The following is a 20,961-nucleotide window of genomic DNA, read 5'->3' as shown; positions in this document are numbered from 1 at the left end:
AGTATTGGAAGAGAAGGGAGAAGTATTGGGAGGGTTGGGATAGTGGGAAGGGAGGGGAAGGGCAGCACAGTCGGAGGGGGAAGCAATGGAGTGGGGTAGGAGAGGCTAGGCAAGAGACAGGGTGGTGCTGGAAATACAGAAAGTACAAGGAACAGCTACACAGCTTGGTGTGCAGCTTATGTTAAGTTCTCCGCATTAAATCTAATTTTGAGAGCAGTTCTGTGTTGGCAAGTGAGGCTTATGACGCTTTTAAAAAAAAAAAAAAGCAATTCCATTAATGTCTGCTATATAACACTGCAGATAACAAACAATGAAATTGTCATTTAGCCACTATGCACAGCATTTCTGACTAGTGATAGTGCATAGCAAATACACTAAGCTACATACTGGCTTTTCTTTGTAAAATATTCTAAAACACAAAACACGAGCATGTATGATATGAATGACCATCGAAATTGGTGAAATGGGTTTTTGACCTACCGGACTTACCACGATTCTTGGCTGCTATGTACGCCACATAAGCCGGGGAATTGTGATACACTTTCAAATTTTTCTCATACTCTAACTGAAACATGAGAAGAAAAAAAAAGAAAGGAAGGAAAAGAAGATGTCAAGTGTGTACTATGTCTCTTTGATGAAGAAGATTAAAAGTCAATTATGGCCTTGGATCTGCTGGGAATATCCAGGTCAGTATGCTGTCAAAGGAAGAAGCATGAGTGACATTAAATGAAACCCTTGCGCTGGCACACAAAGTGGGACATCTATGTGGTTTGTTGAGTCTGTGCAAAGAAGCGTTCTACAGATATAAACAAATTATAGCACAGGGTTAGGAACACACAACATCCTAAGCCTCAGCAACTTTTTGAATAACTGTGTGCAGATGTGCATAAAGCAAGCGAACACAACCCTGCTGGATCACTTATGCATTGTCTAGCATGTTGCAGATCTCAGCACCACAGTGAAGACCACTTTGATGATGAACTGATTACATCCAGACTGATTTTAATGGTTTGGTGCACACAATGATAATGTAACTAAATTCAGCGTAACAACCAGTGCACCCACTTTGGTAGTAGTCAATAATAGCTCACAAATTCCATGTATGTGAGGACTGTGGAATGTGTTTCTTCACAAATGCTTGCTTGCATATAATAAGCACACTTTAGGTCCACATAGCTAGTTCTTTTTCCTGGAGGGGGGGGGATTTAATTCCATTATTATCACTACACAAAATACAGATAGAAATAATGTCATTATATGAAACCGAGGGCCCCACCAAAAGACATGCAATATTAAGGCAAAATTGTTTCTTAAATTTATTTACATATTCTCAAAGTCAAACACAAACTCGTATGCATCACTGAACACAGCTTTCATTTTATTTAAAAGTGATATACACAACTGCAGCAGACTGAAATTACATGTATGCACAAAAGCAATTTGAGGCACAGTGCATTCACAAATACTGTTTTATTTTATTTTCCTGTCCCAAATGCTCAGAAATTTTATTTTGCATGCAGAGTGGACCAAAAGAACATGTTATAAATATCGACAGTTGGAATCTATTACAGAAAAATAATGAGTCCTTTAAAAACAAAACCAGCGAATATCAGAAACTAATAACGCAGTTGCTAGACTGGGGACATGTCACATGCAACTTATGTGCCTGAATATGAACACTGCTAAGATAATCATCATTTCTAAGTGATTTGCTGATGTCAAATATACGACTGGAGTGAACCTCAAATGAGCGATTACTAGTTTTATTACATCTACCTTCTCCTCAAGAAAGGCAACGATTCTTTATAGAAATCCCCTCACTTTTACCCTAGATTCCACACAAAGTACGTTAATAGCCAATAATGTGCATCAATGTTCAAAACTAACTTTAAGAAACATTAATGTTGGTTCTCTAACACAGCACATACACTGTGGAAATGGGAAGCGGCCCATCATGTAGTAAAGTAAAGATACTTGTTTGTATCCAACAATTAATATTCGAAACAATCTTTGTTAATATACATCCACCATCAAACTGCTTAATTTTTCTGGTCCTATCAATGATACATTTGTTGCTACAGTTACTGACTGCAGAAAGATAATTACCTGAGTTCACCAACTATTGTCTCATTTACTGTGAAAATTGTAGTTGGGGAAGTGGGATTAATTATCTCAAACACCTTACAGATTTCAAACTACTGTCTATGAATAAAGACTGATGACAGGACAGTAAAGACGGCAGTTGATTGAGAGACTTCACATGGCACATTTCAAATAATGTTAACTTCATTCATTCATTATTAAAGATCATCCACTACACTGTAGAAAATACTAACACTTCAAAAAATTGAAGATATCATAATTCGTTCAGTATAAAATGACAGTATAGAACTTTAAGTAACATCTATTTTACACTGTATGTGTGTAAATCAGATACAATCAAGAACGAATTCCTAAATGGACCAGACTGTCACCTTTTATTTGAAAAATGAATATTGAAAGAGGTCTTCTGTGTGAGAACACTACCCCAATTATTAAAAATTCAGATTTTCTCAGAAACAATTCTAGCCATTATCCAGAACTTACGTGACTTACTGAACATACATTGGGTAAAAACTGAAAGAAATCACTATTTTATAAAGGCTTACTTTTTTTTAATTTTCTCTTGATGTATTTCTCACAAACAGTTAGATTAAAAAAATGAATTTGCAACAGATTCACAAGCTATCGAAAATGCAGACTTTGTAAATAAGTGTGTTAATACATGGTAATATGTTTACTAATAGCTGCTGATAATGGCATTTGGGAAAACTGGACAAAACTGAAAAGATTATTTATTTTAAATTGTTCTTTCCCTCCACATGCAAGCTTAGTGTGTTATTGCTTGCCTTTAAAATTTATATATATTTTCTTTATTCGTTGATAAACTGTATATATTTCATAGTTTTGTGATTCCGTGCATCAGTTTTAGTTATCTGCTTAGTGCACACAATCTTCAGCTAAAGCAGAGTGGGTCAACCATTAGGGGACTCCTCATGCACTATTTCTGTAAAATGTGGAATTCAATAAACTGAGTAAGTGGCAAACTGATCGCTAGTAAGATCTACTATATCAAGGCACAATCCAAGCACTTACAATGCACTCAGTTTGCTGGAAAAGTGTAGAAGCAATTCCTACATAGTATATTAGGAACTGGCCTTTTATCTTGTTTACATGAAATCAGGTATTATTGACTTTCAGGTTTCTGAGGCACATAAGCTATGAAACTGAGCTACAATTCCACACTCTTACTGGCAAATTACTATTAAAGAATGACTAATTATACCCTTAGCTATGAAGCAACCATTATTTACAGGCAGAAAGTCATCAACACAAACATGAAGGCCAGCACCTTTTACCATTACACAGAGGTTTATATGTATGCCAGTTCAAAGGTTTCATAAGAAGCAGGTTTTTATAACAAAGTGGGTTCAACAGACACAAGGGAATGTGCCACCCTGCAGTGACAGAGCGGGTCAAGACAAAATGAGGTGTGTATGCCCAGGGCCCACCATCAACTTCCGGTGGCCTACCTTTCGTCTTTGCAGTCATCCACGCCACATATGCTGGAGAGCTGTGATATGATTTCATTGCGTCGTTATATAACACCTGGAAATAGGTTCACACACAAAACAATATCACCAGACATCAACAATATTAAGAATAATCGATATAAATTACAAGAATTCATGTGCTGGATCATCTGAAGACCTAAATAAGCAATTACTTTTAAACATACTGTGACCCTGTTCAACAAAATAGATTCATAAGTCATAACCAAACAGAATTTAATTTACTCTATTAATAGGATTAATACTGGAAACAAAAGCTTTAATATGTTACAAGCTGCCTCACCTAAAAGGTTACCTTCAGCACACAGAACAACACTAAACATGGAAGATAACATGTTTTCTGACTGAAGTAACAAGTTACGGTAAGTGAGCAACTACATACGGAAAGGAATGAGCAGTGGTTCAGCGGGACATATAAAAGTGACTGCAGCTAGTAAACATGCTGTCTTCATTTAAGAACAATCCCCCTTCCCACACACACACACACACACACACACACACACACACACACACACACACACACAGAGAGAGAGAGAGAGAGAGAGAGAGAGAGAGAGAGAGAGAGAGAGAGAGATGCTCTGTCCAATCACCGAGTTTATGTGGCCTACTATTCAATGTTTTGCCTACGAGGTGAAAGATTATCTTTCCTTAGTTTTTTGATCTTCCATTCAGCATGCTCCATTAATTTGGACATATACATGTTTCATGTAGAATCACCTCTAATCCTCTAGACAAAGTAGAAAACTTTGTACATAATAATTCCGCGAAGTGAAGGTTTTGTTACAATCTGAATTACACTGCTCTTTCTCATATGCTCAGGAGGAGAAATAAATCACTAATGACCATCCACTTTCTCACAAACAATTACCAAGTAATACACTAAAAGAAAGAAAGGAAAAAAAAAATCAACAATGTTGGTGTTTTCCCTTTGTCAGTCTCAGTCTGAGATTTCTCCCTGTACTGAACTGCTTTTGACGACTGATTGGCTGGTTCGTTGAATTGGGGGTGGGGACCAAACAGTGAGGTCATCAATTGGATTAGGGAAGGATGGGGAAGGAAGTTGGCTGTGCCCTTTCAAAAGAACCATCCCAGCATTTGCCTGAAGCAATTTAGGGGAATCACAGAAAACCCAAATCAGGATAGTCAGATATGGGTTTGAACCCCGCCCTCATGAATTAGAGTCCAGTGTACTAACCACTGCACCACCTCGCTTGGTTGATGACTGATATGTGAGTTCTGTGCTTCAAGTATCATAAACATAAGAAAATACAAAAATCCAATTGCTGCGTGGTCTCCCTGTAAGTGTTCACTGTATACATAGAAGGTCCAAAATATGTCCTCACAACCTTTATGACACCACTGAAATAAATTTCTGAGATGTGACTGTCTCTTCAAATGAAGAAACATAAAGAAATGCTTTTTGTTATTAAAGACGATTCACTGAATACGAATGGACTTTCTAAATGAGCACTGAAAATGGTTAGTATAAAGGAAGACGAAAAGCCCTTAAGCTCAGCGTCTTCTAGCTGACAGAAGTGACACCCTTCAACAGAATTCTCTTCCCCTCAATTTGATGATAAATTAATGACAGCAGTGCTATATGCAAGTCAAAATCCTCAATTCTAAGACTGATTTTTATACCCAGAGCCTTAACTAGGCATGATCTTGTTGGAAGTGGTATGTTTTCAATGCATTTACCTAAACAGTTATGGTTTTAACATGAACCCCACAGCACAGTATATTTTTCATATACAGAAAATCACCACCAGAGGCAAAAGACGAGAGAAATCCTAGAACTAACTGGGAAATTGATCTTGGACCTTTGGCACTGAACCATCAAGCCAAAAATATGTGAATTATGAACATTCAGCGACAATTTGGAAGATCTCATCATATACAAGAACAGGTTGTGGCATAAGCTGGACCTTATAAAAGCTTCCAACCTTTCTTTCAGAGATTTGAAGCATATAAAGGAGCAGGCTTATTCACAGTTACACTGCAATATAGAACATTCTTGTCAGTACTTCCTGTAACCACTTTGATCATAAAAAGAATAGAGATGATTGAAGAATGACAATTGTTAGCTGTTGTGTATGAACTTAGATATCCCAGGGGAGCGGGTGACAACTGAAGAGTAACAGACTTTCTTTCAAGATTTTGGCCCTTCTTAGAATATTTGCTGAAAGAAATAATGAAACATGGAATAATGGTCTTGGCTTTGACAAATTAAAGATAAGTTTATCTTCTGAACTTTGAAATATTTTCAGTCAGTCAGTCAGATAAGCCTTCAAATAAGTGGGAGACTACGAAACAACTTTATTACGGAAAATGATATCACTTAATAACAGAATAATGTCCTCTGTTTTGGATCTTTTTGATTCGTGTCGACTTGACTGAACATACATTTTTGGCATATCAATATATAAAGTAACTACTGATATCAATATAATGGAAGGAAACATTCCACGTGGGAAAAATTATATATAAATACAAAGATGAGGTGACTTACCGAACAAAAACGCTGGCAGGTCGATAGACACACAAACAAACACAAACATACACACAAAATTCAAGCTTTCGCAACAAATTGTTGCCTCATCAGGAAAGAGGGAAGGAGAGGGGAAGACGAAAGGAAGTGGGTTTTAAAGGAGAGGGTAAGGAGTCATTCCAATCCCGGGAGCGGAAAGACTTACCTTAGGGGGAAAAAAGGACAGGTATACACTCGCACACACGCACATATCCATCCACACATACAGACACAAGCAGACGTCTTTAAATATGTCTGTCAAGATTCTTGGCACAAATTTTGCGGTGACACGATGCATGCCCAATTCATCAGTCAACATTCATTGACATGTCCCATAAGCAATACCCACTCCATCCACAAGGTCTTGAATGGGTCCATCGAAAATCGCCGCACACCAAACACAGAGTATTACAGAAATCACTGTGGACATGCAACACGTCCTCCCAGCTGAAAGCCACTCTGCACACTGACTCACTCATCAGATGTGCAGCTCTTGCCACCTAGCGGTGCAAAGATCTACTACTCCTACTTTCCAGATGGCAGTACCAGTCCCAAAAATTTTGGATTCCACCTCATATCTACATCCATTCTTGGAAATAATTTTCCCAAATTGAAACAAATAAATGCATTACTGTGACACTGCCAAGGGAAAAAGAATGACATAAAACACAACAACTCTCTCCCCCTCTGTACACACACACACACACACACACACACACACACACACACACACACACACACACACAGTTTCACTGGTTGGACCATCAATTGGTGTGTAGTACAGTTTTTACCAGTTTTGTTACCAGTATTTAAACTGTCTAAGCCGAGGGGCTCGGGTGTAAAATGTAGCTGACATTTTGGGCAAGAATGACTTATGCAGGATATGATGCAGTATCTTGCATTTAGAGTTAAACATATGAGGAAGTTTTCAAAAATAACCGCAGATGGCAGAAGAATACAGTTTATCCTTTCCTGGTAACTAGAAACCAGTGCATGTATAACATGGTATGTGCGCCAAAATTACTACTAGGAGGAAGTTAAAGTTTGGAGGGAAGATGAATGTGAACAATACTGAAGTGTTAGAACGGCTATTAAGCATTGATTAAGAGTTTGATGACTGATTAAAATCCATTTTGCCAAGAGACAGAAAATAAACGACATGAAAGTGGTTGTAAGGAAGAAAATTAGATAAGAAGTGTCACTAATCGCGCATGTACACAATGACATCTGCTGTAGTTAACGTGTTATACATGGTATGCAGAGGCCCATGACCCACTGAGGCAATCAAACTGAATGATGTTCTTGCCTTGTTTCCAATACTTACAAGATATTGAAAGTAGCTAAGAAATCCAAAGCAAATGATGAGAGCAATGAAAGTGAAATCTGAATACCAGTATTAATGTTTTCAAGTCAAACTTAGTAAATTTAATTACATTATACTGTCTAGTTAATATGCTATCTTAAATTATTATCCATAATTTTTAACGTCAAATTTTCCTGTGGTAAGTAAATATTTGCAATATCATGAATAAGACTGTATCTACATTTTATGACCATGAATAAGATGGTATCAACTATATAATTTTTGTGTACTGTTTCTTTTTGTGTACTGTTTCTTTTTTCTAATTAAAAAAAAAGTTTTGATTTTGTAACCTTAAAGGTGAATTTTTTAATGTTCAAATATTTGATATAAAATATGAAGAAGCAATGTAACATTGCCAATGTAAAATTATATTTTTCATAGATTTTATAGCTAATAACTTCAAAACATTAAAAGACATTTACCATGTTTTACACCTGAGCCCTCAATTAGTATAGCAGATATATAGAAATTAATATCCACTTCTTGTGTAACAGAAATAGCACGAATGGCAACTGACTGGTCTTCACTGAATTAGTAAATCCACTTATTTTTAACTACTCTAACACTGAAGTTGAGAAAATTACCACTAACAAGCAAAATGTACTACTACCACTTCTCAATGCTGACAACGTGGTTTTTTTCACACAGTGGGTAACTATTAATAAGCATACTGTACCTTCTCAGCCTCATATTCTTCAACAAATTCAGTTTTTTCCTCTTCTGGAAGGTCTCGCCACATCTGACCAATAATTTTTCCGATCTCCCATAGTTTCAGCTCAGGGTTCTGAGCTTTTACCTGATCCCATACTTTTCGACTGTACCTCATATATGGCATCAATGGCTTCTCTGGAGGTTTAGGTGGCTTTGGTACTCTTGTATCACCCTAAGAAAGAAGATGACATATAAAACAAGTTTTCAATTCAAAGAATTAAATCTAATTTTTCTTTCAACTAGGAACAAAAAGTTTTCTAAGCAGAAAATGTCTTGTAGGAAGCCTCAGCTGTTATTTCCATTCAATTCAAAGAATTAAATCTAATTTTTCTTTCAACTATAAACATTTTGAAACATGGCCAGTAAATTTTCTCGTCAATGTCTTGTAGAAAGCCTCACTTGTTATTTCCATTCTGATTTATAAATTTCTTAATCACATGGCAAACATTTGTGCCTCTAGTATGTGACCTTACAGTCATCATTATATTTACAAAATGTGTCAGTGTACATAAGAAATGTTTGTAGACTTCAGTATTCCACTCTGAGATGAAAGCCAACCAAAGTATAACCAACTTCTGTTTCAGTTTCATCAACAATGGTGGACACCAGCACCCTCATCTGTCACAAAGCTATCATTCAAAGCCACTTGGTAAGAATCCACCGGGGTCATTACTCCTCTGCCAACCCCCATGGCTATGATTCAACAGTTCATTATAATACAAATGGACCCAGCATAACAACCCTGCACTCCCAATGTCACCTACCCGCTAATTGAGTTTTCCTCATTGTTCAGTCCTGCCAACACCACTCACTTGATCACTGAGCTCAACACCTCTACAGCTCAGTGGATTTTCTAATCCAAGCCAATCTGGAGGTGCTCAGGCTTCCCTGAGCTATTTCTGCCATATTCCTTTCCATTTCACTGCATCAATTCAAAAACTGTCAAAACCTGCTACATGCATCCCCCAATCCCCACTGTTCCTTTCCTGATATGAAAGACTGAAAGATCATGTCATGTGTTGCTTTTCAATTGCCTACATTCTCAATACTGCTTTCAAGGGGAAAGAAGGAGGAGGAGAGAGGGGGGGGGGGGGGAGGGAGAGAGAGAGAGAGAGAGAGAGAGAGAGAGAGAGAGAGAGAGAGAGAGAGAGAGAGAAACTGTTTACTAGTATTTCAGGCTGTCATCATGGTTTTGTATCTTTGCATTGTTGTCCAGCATTGATAAACTTGTGACAGAATAAAAGCTCTGAACACTGCTACACCTCAAACAATGAGACTGGAAAAAATATGACAAGTTAAAACTTGATTCTGGAGCAGGTCTCACACCCAGACTAGTGCATTTTACAGGTAATGCATTACTCAATTAACTTATCTTAAATGTTTTAGTCCTGTATATGCTCCATTAATATCAAGAAACCTGTAATTTAAATAACACAATTACAACCCAGTAATTCATTTGATTGGTTGGCTCTTTTTACTCCACAAGACAATGTTAATTACTCAATAATGTAAAGCAATGCAATATAAATACTAAGTCTCTATTGCAGCAATTTGCATAAATACTGAAAACACAAATAGTGATAGTCAAAAACTTTTTATTTACTTCCTTTTTCTCTTCATGTTAAATGTCCCAATGATTGTAAACTGACTGAAAACAGGACACTTGTTTTAAGAGGAGGAGCAACGAAGATGATCTAAAATGATTGTAGTACTTGCCTAACAGGAAGCAATACTAATAGTTTAAAGTCCTATCAACACTGATGACCTTACAGAATCAGAAATCCAACAGGAACGAACAGGGAAGGAAACTGTTGTTACATTACTAAAGAAACTGGCCTCCCATCTGCTCGGTACAATTCAATGAAACTCTAGACAATGTTTAAGTGTTTTAACAATAGAATGTACCTGAGAATTTCATGTGTTTTGATAGCTATGACACCCCTTGGAGTTCAGTAGCCTAACTCAGAAAGGCTTTCTTTATTCACACACATTGGGTTTGCCTGTTTAGCACAGGGAATGGATGAATGTAGCGTACGTGGAGTCTAGTACCATATTTGCGTTCTTGATCGTGAAATAGATGAGAGAGAGGGTGAATCTCAACATGAGAATATATCTTACACCTCTCAAATAACACAAGTGGGCAACCAAGCAAACTACCCCACCTGATACAGAAGCCATCGCCATCACCACCACCACCACCACCACCACCACCACCACCACCACCACAGTCATCATTTATCAACAGCAACACGCACCCTCACTCACGACACACCGTGGAGAGATTCAGAATTTAATGCAGGGCATTACCACATAGTCCGATGATCAAGAACTTTAAGCCTAGATCTTTGCTCTCCATTCCAATTATAGGATTCAAAGCTGTAACCCCGGAGTCAAGCATCACACAAGCTATCACATAAGCATGTTTGTAGCCTTGGCTATGATGACGGGGTACCTTAATCACTGTGTCAACATCACCTGGTCTTCTGTCTATGAGTTATGGAAAAAACTAAGGACTTTAATGCACACACACACACACACACACACACACACACTCGAGTTTTAAATTCTCTTATAATCTTCCTTTGTCCCCATAGCATCATATTGTTTGGTAATAAAATGTTTACATCAAGTTGTTTTCCCTTATATACTGCAATTGAACAATAAACCAAAAGAAATCTTGCAGATCACTTACACCAGCTCCTTTTCCAACTTTCTGTGGGTTAAATCCTGGATGTCCATGAGGTGTTGTGATGAATGGACTCTGATTCGCAGATGCATCTTTCTGAAAAAGTAACTTTCATTTAAAACAGCATCTTCATTGATAATCACACCATAAGAGAAAATAATGCTCTGTTAATTTAAAGTATTATAGTTTCTTTCTTACCCCAGAACTAGATGAAGAATTTGAAGCACTAGTTGGTCTCAGCCGCTCTGTAATTAGACAAAAAGGAAAATGGACAATTACCATTTGTTTCTAGAAAATGTTACAAAAATCTGATACACATGCCTGAATAGAAAACAATGTTGTCATTCGATCTCCAAAATATAGTAACATACCTGCAGAAATTAACATAGCACAATACTATATTCATTTTTAATAACAATTTATTCTTATAGGTGAACTCCAATGCACTGTCACAACATTTCAAATGTACATGAGGAGTTTATCTAAGACGAAGGCCATAATTTTAATTTAATTTTCATCACATTATACTTGCAGGGAAATTAAATGTCCAAACTTACATAATATTTACACATTAGAAGAAAGAGGATACATGCAGATGTTAAAAACTAAAAACATTCTTGCACATGCAGAGAGAATGTCAGCAATTCTCAACTGAATATGTGTTTATTACCTGATCATTGAAATCTTGCAGTGTTGGCCTCTTTCGGAATAAGTTTTATCTGTACTATACTAACAAGGACAATATTTCTCCCTCAGAAATCCATAAATAATAACTTTATCGCAGTTTTCATTAATATGCACATGCTGTACGTTTGTCACTAATAACAACAATCAAATATATTTTTCAATAATATCACATCATCTTAACAGCGGCAGTATGAGAAATACATTAGGAAACTTTCCACCTGTTAGTGATTACCACATACATCTGTAAACATACTTTTTTTGTTACTTTTTAGCAACATGTAAAGTAAATGAAACAGTGAAGCATGTGTGTCAGTATGAAAAAAGAATAGTAATTATTATGACTGCTTGTCATTTACATTACTGGCATCTTTCAGTAACAGATTGAAACTAAACCTAAACTGCCTCATTTCTCCAAGATTAACAATCTCTTTCAGTTACTGTTTTTGGAAATATGCACAAAGTGTAAATTTCAAATTAATGTAAAAATATGACAATCACAACATACGAAACAGCACGTGCTAAACAAGAGTAGTTTGAGAAGATGATGATAATACTCACAATGTCCCATTTAAGTTAAACACTTTCTACACCTTGTACAGTTATACATAGAAAGGAAAGAAAGGAAGCAAAAAAATCCCCAACACCACACCTAATGCAGGCATAACATTATTTACTGGATGACAAACTCACATCCAACACCAAAGCCATCATATTTTTCATTTCCTTTTTCATTGAGTAATGATAGCTGACAGATTTTCATGTTAAACATTAATTGCAAATAAATTAACAAAGTGCAGCCATTACTACCACTGGTAATGGTTAATTTTTCTCACTGACAAGAAAAAGCAACAGCAAACCAAAACTTACCTCTCAAAATGTTTAAATTCATAGGAGGTCCAGCTGACAGCAAATCTAAGAAATACAAAAAAGCATTTCATAACAAACTGAGCTACAGGAAGGAAGTAATTCATTAGCTAAAGAAAACAATGTTAGGTGTGTACAGATGCAGAAGCCTCTTTTTGAAATATGTTAAGTTCACAAGTAATGAGTGGGCACATCATTCTCACCTAATGATACAATGCAAACTACATACAATAGGCTGGGTCATTCTTTCGCAAACCTGGTCTGTGTTCATGAAATAACTAAATACATTGGGAAAGAAGAAGCTGTAAATCTTTTTCATGCAGGCTTTACAAACTAAAGGCAGTAATGAATCACTGGGTATCATATTTCACAGATTCCTAGAACCCCTCTCTCCAGTTATCTGCAACACTTCATATTCAACAAAACTGGTAATTTTTAAGGTACAAATGTACTTAAAAATTGTATATTTGCTTTTTTGCCCAAGATTCAACCCAAGCAAAGCATAATTAAAAAGAAAAAACCAGTCTTGCATAACAACATGAAACACTGTATAAGTCACAGCTGTGCACTAACAAGATTAGTAGTTTCAAAATGTAGCAATGAACTACAAAAGCCCTAAGCAGCCTGGGTAAACACCATTCTCCACACCATTTTTGGTGAAATTAGTTGCAACTCTATGTTTCGTCCAATTTTGTTTGTACTGTGCACAGAAAAATGAGTTAAATCGTAAAGAAATAATGAATAAAGGAAAACACTTTCACCAAATGTTTGGCAAAGACTTGTGTTTACATACATACAAGATGGAAGAGGGTAACATTCACAGACAAAGTAAAAATTTTATGGCTGTTAAAGTGCTGAGTAAGAGTAACAGTTTCAGAGTGACTGAAACCATTATAAACGTAGAAATTTTGCTTACAACATGTTTTGGTGTACCAGAATTGCTGATTAATGACTAGCCTTAACGTTGGCTATTCTGTGCCCTGTAACATGGACAGAAAATTCTGGGGTTAACGGATTCTACATAGTTAGCTGCTAAATTATTCCAAACATTCCTGTCCTGTGGCTGGACACTCCTCCAAAAAAAACGAAGAAAGAGAGATGGTTAGTAAGTGTAGAAAAAAACAAGTCATCTCTGCATTATCTAAGAAGAGTATTTGAAAAGGAGGACCTTGCCATTACCCTGACCATCTCAATGTAGTAGCTTACTTCAGCGATAGGTATACTACACATCACATATTAACAATTGTGAAAAGGATATATTACTACCACCATAAAAATGGCATGTGCATTAAGTTGCAGACAGGCACAACAAAAAGACTGTTACAAAATAAGCTTTCAGCTAAAGCCTTCTCCTGAAGAGAAAGGAAAACACATACACACATCACACAAGCAGGCACACCACATACCACACACGACCACTATCTCCGGCCACTCCAGCCAGAATGGAACTGTGTCGCGTCAAATGGGAGCAGCAATTCGGAGTGGGGCTGGGAAGGGGTGAGACAGCAGGGTATGGTTGGGGACAGAGATGTCAGTGTTGTGATGTGGAGTATGCAGAGACTATATGGTGGCAGGAAAAGGCTGTCTGGTGCAATGTCAGCAGGCTTAGAGGAGCAGAAGAGGAGAGGAGCAGAGAAGGGAAAAAGACTAATGAGTGCACTGGCAGAGAGTGTCACACAATGAGGATGAGGGGGTACGACTTTAGGAGGAGGTCATAGGATAGAAGGAGTGGAAATTTTTGGGTGGAGGGTGCAGGGACAATAAGTTATCATAGGCTGAGGATGGGATAATTTCGGGTGTGGAGAATGTGTTGTAAGGATAACACCCATCTGTGCAGTTCAGGAAAGCTGGTGGCAGAGAAAGACTCCAGATGGCCTGAACTCTACTATTCCTCCCCCCCTTCTCTGCCCCACTCTCAATTGCTGCTTTAGATCAACAGTTGCAGTCTGGCCAGAGCAGCTGGATAAAGCGGTCATGCTTGCAAGAGGTGTGCCTCCTCGTGAGAATGCATGTGTGTTTTCCTTGTTACCAATAAAAACTTGAGAAGTACCACTTTAACCATAGCTATGGTACTCATCACAAGGAGAACTTCAACTTCTCTCATATCACTTAAAACTAAGCTCAAACACCACTGCACACAGGGCTAAAAATATATAACAATCTACAAGGTAGGAGCATATTAAACATGGACCTTGGTTCTTTGAAAATATTACTCCATAATATTGTAGGAGAAACACACTACTATACCACTGAAGAACTCATGGAAGACAATTTTACACTTCAAACAACAGAAAAATGTAGACAACTAATGTTGTAATAAATGTTGTAGTGTTACATGTATTTTTATTAGATGTACTTGCATCACTGTTAATCTATAAAGTGTAACTTTCTAATAACAATGTAAAAAGATCTTTTTTAAATCTTTATAACCTTTTCCAACTTGACGTGTCTTCTGCACAGCAGATCTAATTACCTGTGCACTGTATTTAAAGAGACTAATAAATAATACTTCACATTTTCTTTTTTGAAGAAGGCTTCAAAAGTCCTTTCCTTGTTGGCCAGATGCTTAGTTTGTAAGCCTTTTTGTTGAGCTTGTCTGCAGCTTAATGGGTCATCCTTTCGCAATTGTTGATATTCCAGCCAGGAGTAAACTTCATATTTATTCGGCCCAAATTGTTTTTAATGCACACAGTGTACTTCCTCATAAAAATTAAGTGCATTATGAACACAAATGGTCAGTAGTGTTCTTAAATAGGGATATGCTTTCATGTATTTTCATCTATGTTATCAATGAGATGCAGATAACACAGCACACAAGAAAATTCACTCTCTGGAGTGACAAATGCCTGTGACTATCAAAATTCTTGTCGATGGTCAATGTTTCAGTTTTAAAATACTGAAATTAGAAAATGAACAGGACAAAAAAAACAAGAGCTCCACAGATACGTGAATAAAATGGCCTGTTTCAGGTCACACTGATATATTTTAATTCAAAAATAAGAATCCAACACCACTGTTGCACTGAATTACAAATTGATATTTTCTTATTTTTATAGACTGTACATGAAGAAAACATAAATTCTACACATTCCTTCCACACTGGAACTAATTAAGCTGGCGTTGTTAGATATGCCATGAAACTACACTGCATGCCATTCTACAATGCAACTAGAAGTATGCAAGACTAATAATACATGATTCAATGGAACATTTTGTTCAGTTTTGACATGCTACCTGTACACTATAAAGCACAAAAACAAACCACAGGTAAGCACTAACAAACACAGAACATTCTTCTGGTAAATTAGTTAGGAACATAAATTCTGCAAAAACATGTTACGGTTTTACAGTAAATTGAGGCGAAAAACTACTACAGGTACACTACAAAGAATGATACCCCATTTGAGACAAAATAGGAGTTTATACTCACCTACTTCTAAAACTAATACCTGGAACACGGCTTACATATGCTCAATTAAAAAATAAATGCCTTTCGCTATAGTTTTCATAATTTTGATCAACTCCTTCCTCAAAACCATGAACAAGAGACCCAAAGGGCACAACTAGGATTCAGACGTTACAACTGACAGACAGCTAAGATGAAAATTTTCACAGTACTAATAAAAGCACTGTTTGAAATCAATAAGTTTAAGGAAAAAAAAAAAAAAAACACACACACACTTAAAGAAAATGACACTGTGCAAAAGGAAATACAATATAAAGGCAATTTATTTTACCAAAGGTCCCTTACTGAACTATACCACAACATACACCACCACAATTTCCAGAAAGATCAACAGCAATTTCCAGAAACATCAACAGAACACATCAATAATATGGCATCCAATGTATACAGATATCTCTAACAGAACTGAAATGCTGCATTAAATACAATCTATGAGGAATGAAATTCTGAATTGGCCACAACCATGCACTGAAATAAATTCAATAGTGACAATTGAAGATTTGTGGTGGACCAGGACTCAAACCTGAAAGAACAGACATCACACTATAAAAATATACATATGCCTTGATGGCATTAATGATCATGCAATACAGATGCACTCTTCATCCACCTACTTGCAGGAATCAGCATCAGGCTACAAGCAATGAGGGTAATGGACAGGGATTGCTATGTATGAAGTACACGACAACTTTGGAATTTGAGTTGAACAGGAAGTGTGTTTAGATGGCCAAAGTGGTTAAGGCGACCACTTCCATAATGCATGACATCCGGATTCGAGTTCTGGTTCAGCACAAATTTCCACTTGTAGCCACTGAATTTATTTCAATGCCGGGATGGGGCTAATGTTGGGATTTCAATATCATCATGTATATATATGGCTATATGATGAAAACATACATACAAAAACACAGAAACATATACATATAAAAAATACAATCCAGCCTGTTGTGTGTGTGTAACTGCTTGCAAGTGTAGAACGTGATGTGTTGGAGAGCCAATGAAAATTGCAGAACAAAGGAATTACTAATGTCAACATTATACTCATTTGAAGTAGGCAAGCAACTCAGCTGTCACAATGCACTGCTTCACTTGTAGGCATTAAATGAAACAGAAAAAGATACCTGCAATGTGATACAGGTTCCAACCCTGTGAGGCAGGAAGAGGGCAGTGACTAACATTAGAGTGTCGAATACTTTATTCACCAGGAACGTATTTTAAGAAAAGCTTGAGCTCTCACATTCAATTTGCTGGATGTCAATGGAAATGCCTTACACAAAGTTGAGCACACAGTAAAATTCAGCATCACCACTGACTCGCCTAATGTTACTGAACAGAACATAATGTGATCAGTACAAATGGCAGCTACTGAATAAAAAACTCTAGTGGACTGATTCCCTCCTATTTTTACTAACTGAGACATAGGGCACCAAATGCTCATTGAAAGTGCACAAAAATAGCTGTAATATAGCCAACATTCTTATATTTTTTGAGCAGCCTTCTAACTCAAAGGGAGCAACTATCTCCTTACAAATTAAAATAGTAGAAGTAAATTTTATTGTTCCATACCAACCTTTTATCATTTGGCATTAATATATTAAGCTCTTATACTGTCATTCTTAAGTGTGTATCACAGAGCAATTTTTCATTTCCCACTGTCTGTATATTCAATTTTTCACTCAAGAGAGGGTTCAGTTTTCACATCCATATGGTATATCATATTACAGAATTTTAGTAATTTATGATTTCCAGTCATATTTTTTAGTGTGCAATGTATTGCAGCACATACGTCTACACCTACATCAATATTACGCAAGCCACCTGACGGCGTGTGGCGGAGGGTACTTCTGGTAGTAGTAACTGATCCCCTCTTCCCTGTTCCACTCGTGGGAAAATGAATGTTGGTAAGCCTCTGTATTTGCTCTAATTTCTCGAATTTTTTCGTTATGATTATTTGGCGAGATGTACATGGGAGGAAATAATATGTTATGCAACTCATTCCAGAAAGTAATCTCTTGAAATTTCAATAGTAAAACTCTTTGTGGTGCACAACACCTCTGTCGTAGTGTCTGCCACTGGAGTTTGTTGAGCTTCTCCATAACGTTCTTGCGCTGACTGGACGATCCCATGATGAAATGGCTACTCTTTGTTGGAGCCTGCCCTCACCCCCCCCCCCCCTCTCCCCCCCCCCCACCCTCCACCCCATCAGTCCTACCTAGTAAGGTTGCAGATCGATGAACAATACTCAAGAATCGGTCAGTTGCATTTCCTTAAGATTCTTCCATTGAATCTCAGTCTGGCGTCTATACTGAAGGGGATGGAATTAATTTTTTTTTATATCTATCACAAATAACAATTTACTTCACAGTGCCACACCGTGTGGCACTTGTTTAACTACCTGGCTATCACGGGATTCCCTAAGTGTCCTCTACTGTGGAAGCTATGATTGTGGTTTTTGTTCTGATATATATTTTTCTTCTTTTTGTTCTTTTGCTTATCAAATACAAGATGATCCAGTTAACAGCACAACATTTGGAGGACATTTGTTCAAATCAGAGTGATGGTATACTTGTTCCAATTTAGTGATTAAAATTCTTCTGGGTATTATGCGCATCATTGCTAAAAACTAACAACAATAATAAACTAAAACCGACGTTTCGGCCAAATCGCAATGGCCTTCCTCAGGGCACAACTGGTTTTGCATGGGGATTGGTGCTTCTATTTATTACAGACTATCGATGTCTGACATCACTGTTTTAAAACTTAATTGTCCCTCTAATATGATTGCCTACGATTGAGGAAGCCTACATTCTTATATCTTGTTCCAATTTAATTTAATAGCAGACTATTGCCCGTCAAATAATGCCACGAAAGGGCTTGTAACAGATTATAAGCTTTTAGTGCCTCTAACTGATTCATATTTAGCATTATTTGTAAGTTCAAGTTTCTATAAAAACTTTGGGCAGTCCGTATAGCCTTTTCAAAATCAACACATACACCAGTAGCTCGAACTAAATTTTCTGATTTACCATAATCTGGTGCAAAAAGAAACCATTATGTGTAAAGCATTAGTATTTTCGAAATACATCATGTTTATGTAACAAAATTATATCAATTCCAACGTTACATTTTTTCCAATATTTCATTATCAACTTTATATGCTGGACCCAACAGGCTAATCAGTGTTTTTCGAAATTACATATACAAAAGTAACCTTTATCTGTGAAAAGGGTAAATCGTTTACACAAATGTTTGACACAGCGATGAATGCAATACATTTTTGAATTTTATGCCCACCTAAATCTGCTAGTTCCAGATATTTCCGCTACGTGGCATGCACAAATGGGTTATTCCAACAGTCATCATGGAGTCGAATAATGGTGCAGAGTGTGCACTGCGTTTATTATGGTTTCATGAATCCAAATTTGCTACTACAGTTCAAAGACAATTCAAGACTAAATGTCACAAGCCACCACCTCAAAGACAAACTGTTGATAATTTGTACAATTGCTTCAACAAAAGTGGCTGTGTATCCCACAGGACAGTGGGTTAGGGATTGGACAACTTGGATTAGACATGGTGGAACAACACCCTGATCACCAAGATCACCTGATTTAACTCAGTGGACTGCTGGGTACAGGGTTGTTTTAAAGACAGAGTGTTCGTTGCTCTGCTTCCGGGAAAAGCTGACCTGCGACAACGGATAATAGAAGTAGTTATCATACAAGACTTGCTTTATTGGATTTGGCAGGAAACTAATTACAGATGAGACATTTTCCCCTGTTCATAGAAAAAAAACCTTCCCTGGTTCCCAAGAAACGTATGTTTAAAGCCAGAATTTTTTTCTGACAACTTATAAGCAGTTAATATAAAATTAATAAATGTAAGAAAAATTATATAAATGCTAAGTGGGGAATACTTTTAGAAAATGTGCAATAAAAACTGATGATACTGTGATGTGATTACCAAAATAGAATTACTGTTCTCTCTCTCTCTCTCTCTCTCTCTCTCTCACACACATACACACACACACACACACACACACACACACACACACACACACACCAGAACGCCAGTTAACTGAAATTAAGTGATGGAAGCCATTTTGGATACCAATATTTTTGGTTAAGCTATGAATATCTAATGACAATAGTATGTACTGTATGTATTTTTGAAAGCTACGAACGTCAAACAAATTTTAAAGAATCTCTTTGTTGAGAGGTCGTACATTCTTTCTTCTTCTGATTCTGCTTTCCCAGCTCCACTAGACCACTTCAGTCAATAGTTTCCTGGTCACCTTTTTCAATAGGCTTTCTTTCTGTATTGCCCAGTATCTTTTCATTTGCTATGATCTTTTTTGTTGTTCCTCATCTGTCAATGTCCTTTTTATTGTTTGTTGTTTGCCTATTTTTGGTTTAAATCTTAATTTTATGTTTTTCAGTTTCCTTAAATTCTCTGTTTTGTTTTGAAAATTGTCCAGGGATAATTCTAACAATTGTCCAGGGTTAATTCTAACTCTTTAATATCTTCTCCAATCTCCTTATCCATCCTACTTGTTGCTTCATGTCCCAAAGTTTCTCTATGATTTTTCTTGGTAATCTGGTTTCTGATGTCCTCACGATGTGACCAAAGAAAGAGATCGTTTTTGCTTTATAGTACCTGTAATGGGCCCCTGTTCACTGTACGCCAATTCATTTGGCACTATCTGCCATAGTCTATCTTTTTGATACTTCCTACTCATGCATACTAATGTTATTTATTAAAGTGAAAAACAGTGTTTTATGATTACAGTACATTAATATACAGTATACTGCACATCACTTTTTGTAGTACAGCACAAATTTCTTTTTTTTTTTTAATATAGAACCCAAGTTTCGATTAACTCAAGTTTGGTTAACCAGGACTTTACTGTATTATTATAAAAGGTATCTAAGGGCTTTGCCAATCCCCCCCAACTCGCCTTCAGGCACACAAAAAGTAGAGTCCAAGAGACTGTGTCTGATCTGTATGCAGGTGAGCTATGTCCTTCATCTTACCACATATGCGATT

The 20,961-nt window shown here is 36.8% G+C and overlaps 1 protein-coding gene across 4 annotated transcripts in view; it reads right to left on the bottom strand.

The window, feature by feature from the left end:
- LOC124804600 (RNA polymerase II degradation factor 1) overlaps positions 1–20,961 on the bottom strand; it is a 101,183-nt gene that overhangs the window by 49,033 nt on the left and 31,189 nt on the right. Inside the window, exons 3-7 of one of the 4 annotated variants that reach the window (XM_047264793.1) lie at positions 12,453–12,497; positions 11,097–11,143; positions 10,905–10,994; positions 8,178–8,384; positions 3,573–3,648 (exon numbers count right to left, since the gene is read on the bottom strand). In XM_047264793.1, the coding sequence (XP_047120749.1) occupies positions 3,573–3,648; positions 8,178–8,384; positions 10,905–10,994; positions 11,097–11,143; positions 12,453–12,497 (465 nt within the window). Of the gene's footprint in view, positions 1–480; positions 566–3,572; positions 3,649–8,177; positions 8,385–10,904; positions 10,995–11,096; positions 11,144–12,452; positions 12,498–20,961 lie in introns of all 4 variants that reach the window. The other 3 variants (XM_047264792.1, XM_047264794.1, XM_047264795.1) reach the window with 3 other exon arrangements.

Source organism: Schistocerca piceifrons, chromosome 7 (assembly GCF_021461385.2).
Source record: "Schistocerca piceifrons isolate TAMUIC-IGC-003096 chromosome 7, iqSchPice1.1, whole genome shotgun sequence".
Taxonomy (NCBI): Eukaryota; Metazoa; Arthropoda; class Insecta; order Orthoptera; family Acrididae; genus Schistocerca; species Schistocerca piceifrons.
The sequence above is the reverse complement of the archived record's forward strand: the minus strand, read 5'-3'. Positions and strand labels throughout refer to the sequence as shown.